The sequence below is a fragment of the Bison bison genome, unplaced genomic scaffold, assembly GCF_000754665.1.
Source record: "Bison bison bison isolate TAMUID 2011002044 unplaced genomic scaffold, Bison_UMD1.0 scf7180017864353, whole genome shotgun sequence".
In the NCBI taxonomy this organism is placed as follows: Eukaryota; Metazoa; Chordata; class Mammalia; order Artiodactyla; family Bovidae; genus Bison; species Bison bison.
The window spans coordinates 7,077,751-7,079,605 of NW_011494925.1; the positions used below are offsets into that span (position 1 = coordinate 7,077,751).

Genomic DNA, 1,855 nt, shown 5'->3' on the forward strand with positions numbered 1-1,855 from the left:
ATCAGCCCTGGAATATGACTGCCTCTCCACTCTAACATTTCATACATAGGCACCCTTCCACCCTCTTACACAAAAGCTATCACCTTTCTGCTCCAGTGGGTCTTCCCAAACTGTCTATCTCTCATATACTAAAGTTGAACAGACCTGAGAGTTTAATGGGGAAAAAGAGTTCTTGTTATGTTCAGAAACTTGCCATAGCTCTCCCTGCTCCACACTCATGGAAGATGAAGAAATTGCAAAGCAATATATTCATTATCTACATCACTCATTAACTATATTTCTCTATTACAGGATATGATAATATCTGTACATCATTGAAACAAAACAAAGCAGAGATCTTGTCAGAAGTCTAGGGTTATCTGGACCAACTAATTGTAAGAATCTTGCCTTTAATATGAGGACATAAATTCCTTAATATTAGATTGAAGTAGCAAAAATGGTCATAAACACTATACAAATTGATGTGGAAATAGCCTGATTTATCTTAGATGAATTTGTGCTGCAAACACTACAGTGGTTTACAAATGTATCATTATTATTATCTTTTTATCAGTTATATCAAGTTGGAAATATTTCCCAAAGGGTCAATTTAACTTCAATATTTCCCAAAGGGTCAATTTAACTTCAAGGCATATTAGCATTATTTATCTCTTCTTCTAATTACTGAAATATAGAAACAAATAGCAGTTTAGCAATTAAGACAGTAAGATGATATTAACCCTCCACTTCCATTTCCTTTTTCATAACTAGGAATTTTCACGTGTGAGGGATGACTGCTGAAAACTGCACTGTGTTTGCTGACTTCATATTCTTAGGCCTTTCCAGTAGACAAGATGTACAGCAGGGGCTCTTTGTGCTCTTCCTGCTGGTTTATGGCATAACTGCAGTTGCCAATGTTGGGATGGTCCTGCTGATCAAGAGGGACCCCAGACTGCACACACCCATGTATTACTTCCTGAGCAATCTGTCCTTCTGTGACATTTGCTGTTCTTCTACTATCTCTCCCAAGATGCTGGCTGATTTCTTATCCGAGCAAAAAAGGATTCCATATGATGTATGTGCCATCCAGATGTACTTTTTTGGAGCCTTTGGAGATGTGGAATGTCTCATGCTGGCTGTCATGGCTTATGACCGTTATGTGGCCATTTGCAATCCACTTCTTTATACAATTGCCATGTCCAGGGGAATCTGTACCCAGCTTGTGGTTATTGCCTACATCGTAGGCTTGGTTGACTCAGCAATCCATACCTGTTGTAAATTTCAGTTGTCATTCTGCAATTCCAATATCGTCAATCACTTTTTCTGTGACATCCCACCCTTATTAGCCCTCTCCTACTCAGATACATCCAGCAATGAGATTGTGATGTTCACTTTTACTGGCTGTGTTGCGGGGACCAGCATTATCACTGTCCTCCTCTCCTACAGCTACATCATAACAACCATCCTTAGGATGAACTCAGCCAAGGGGAGACGCAAAGCTTTCTCTATATGTGCTTCCCACTTAACCGCTGTGGCTATATTTCATGGCTGCCGGGGTCCAGCCCCAGCTGATCCAGGGTATTCGAAGCGAGGACGGTGTCGGCGACTTATTTAAATATTAATTAGAGATATAAAGAGTAATAGAATGAGGATAGCTCAGCAGGAAAATTCAGTGGAGAAAAGAGGCTGAGTAGCTTGGTTTATGTGGGAGACCAATAAAACTTCAAGATAAGAAGTTTGCACCACTTACGCAGGCCGCAGGCATCCTTCCGTTCTCCCGAAGGAGAGGAGACACTGAGGCCTCCCCGGTCGGATCTTAGAAGCCCAGGCATAATTAGTAAGCATGGCAGGTTCTGCGCTCCAGATGGAGACTCAG

The 1,855-nt window shown here is 41.3% G+C and overlaps 1 protein-coding gene across 1 annotated transcript; it reads left to right on the plus strand.

The window, feature by feature from the left end:
- Positions 1 to 769: 769 nt before the first annotated feature.
- LOC104999554 (olfactory receptor-like protein OLF1) lies at positions 770 to 1,594 on the plus strand. Its single transcript, XM_010855100.1, has one exon. The coding sequence runs from the start codon at positions 770 to 772 to the stop codon at positions 1,592 to 1,594; it is 825 nt and encodes a 274-aa protein (XP_010853402.1).
- The last annotated feature ends 261 nt before the right edge of the window (positions 1,595 to 1,855 follow it).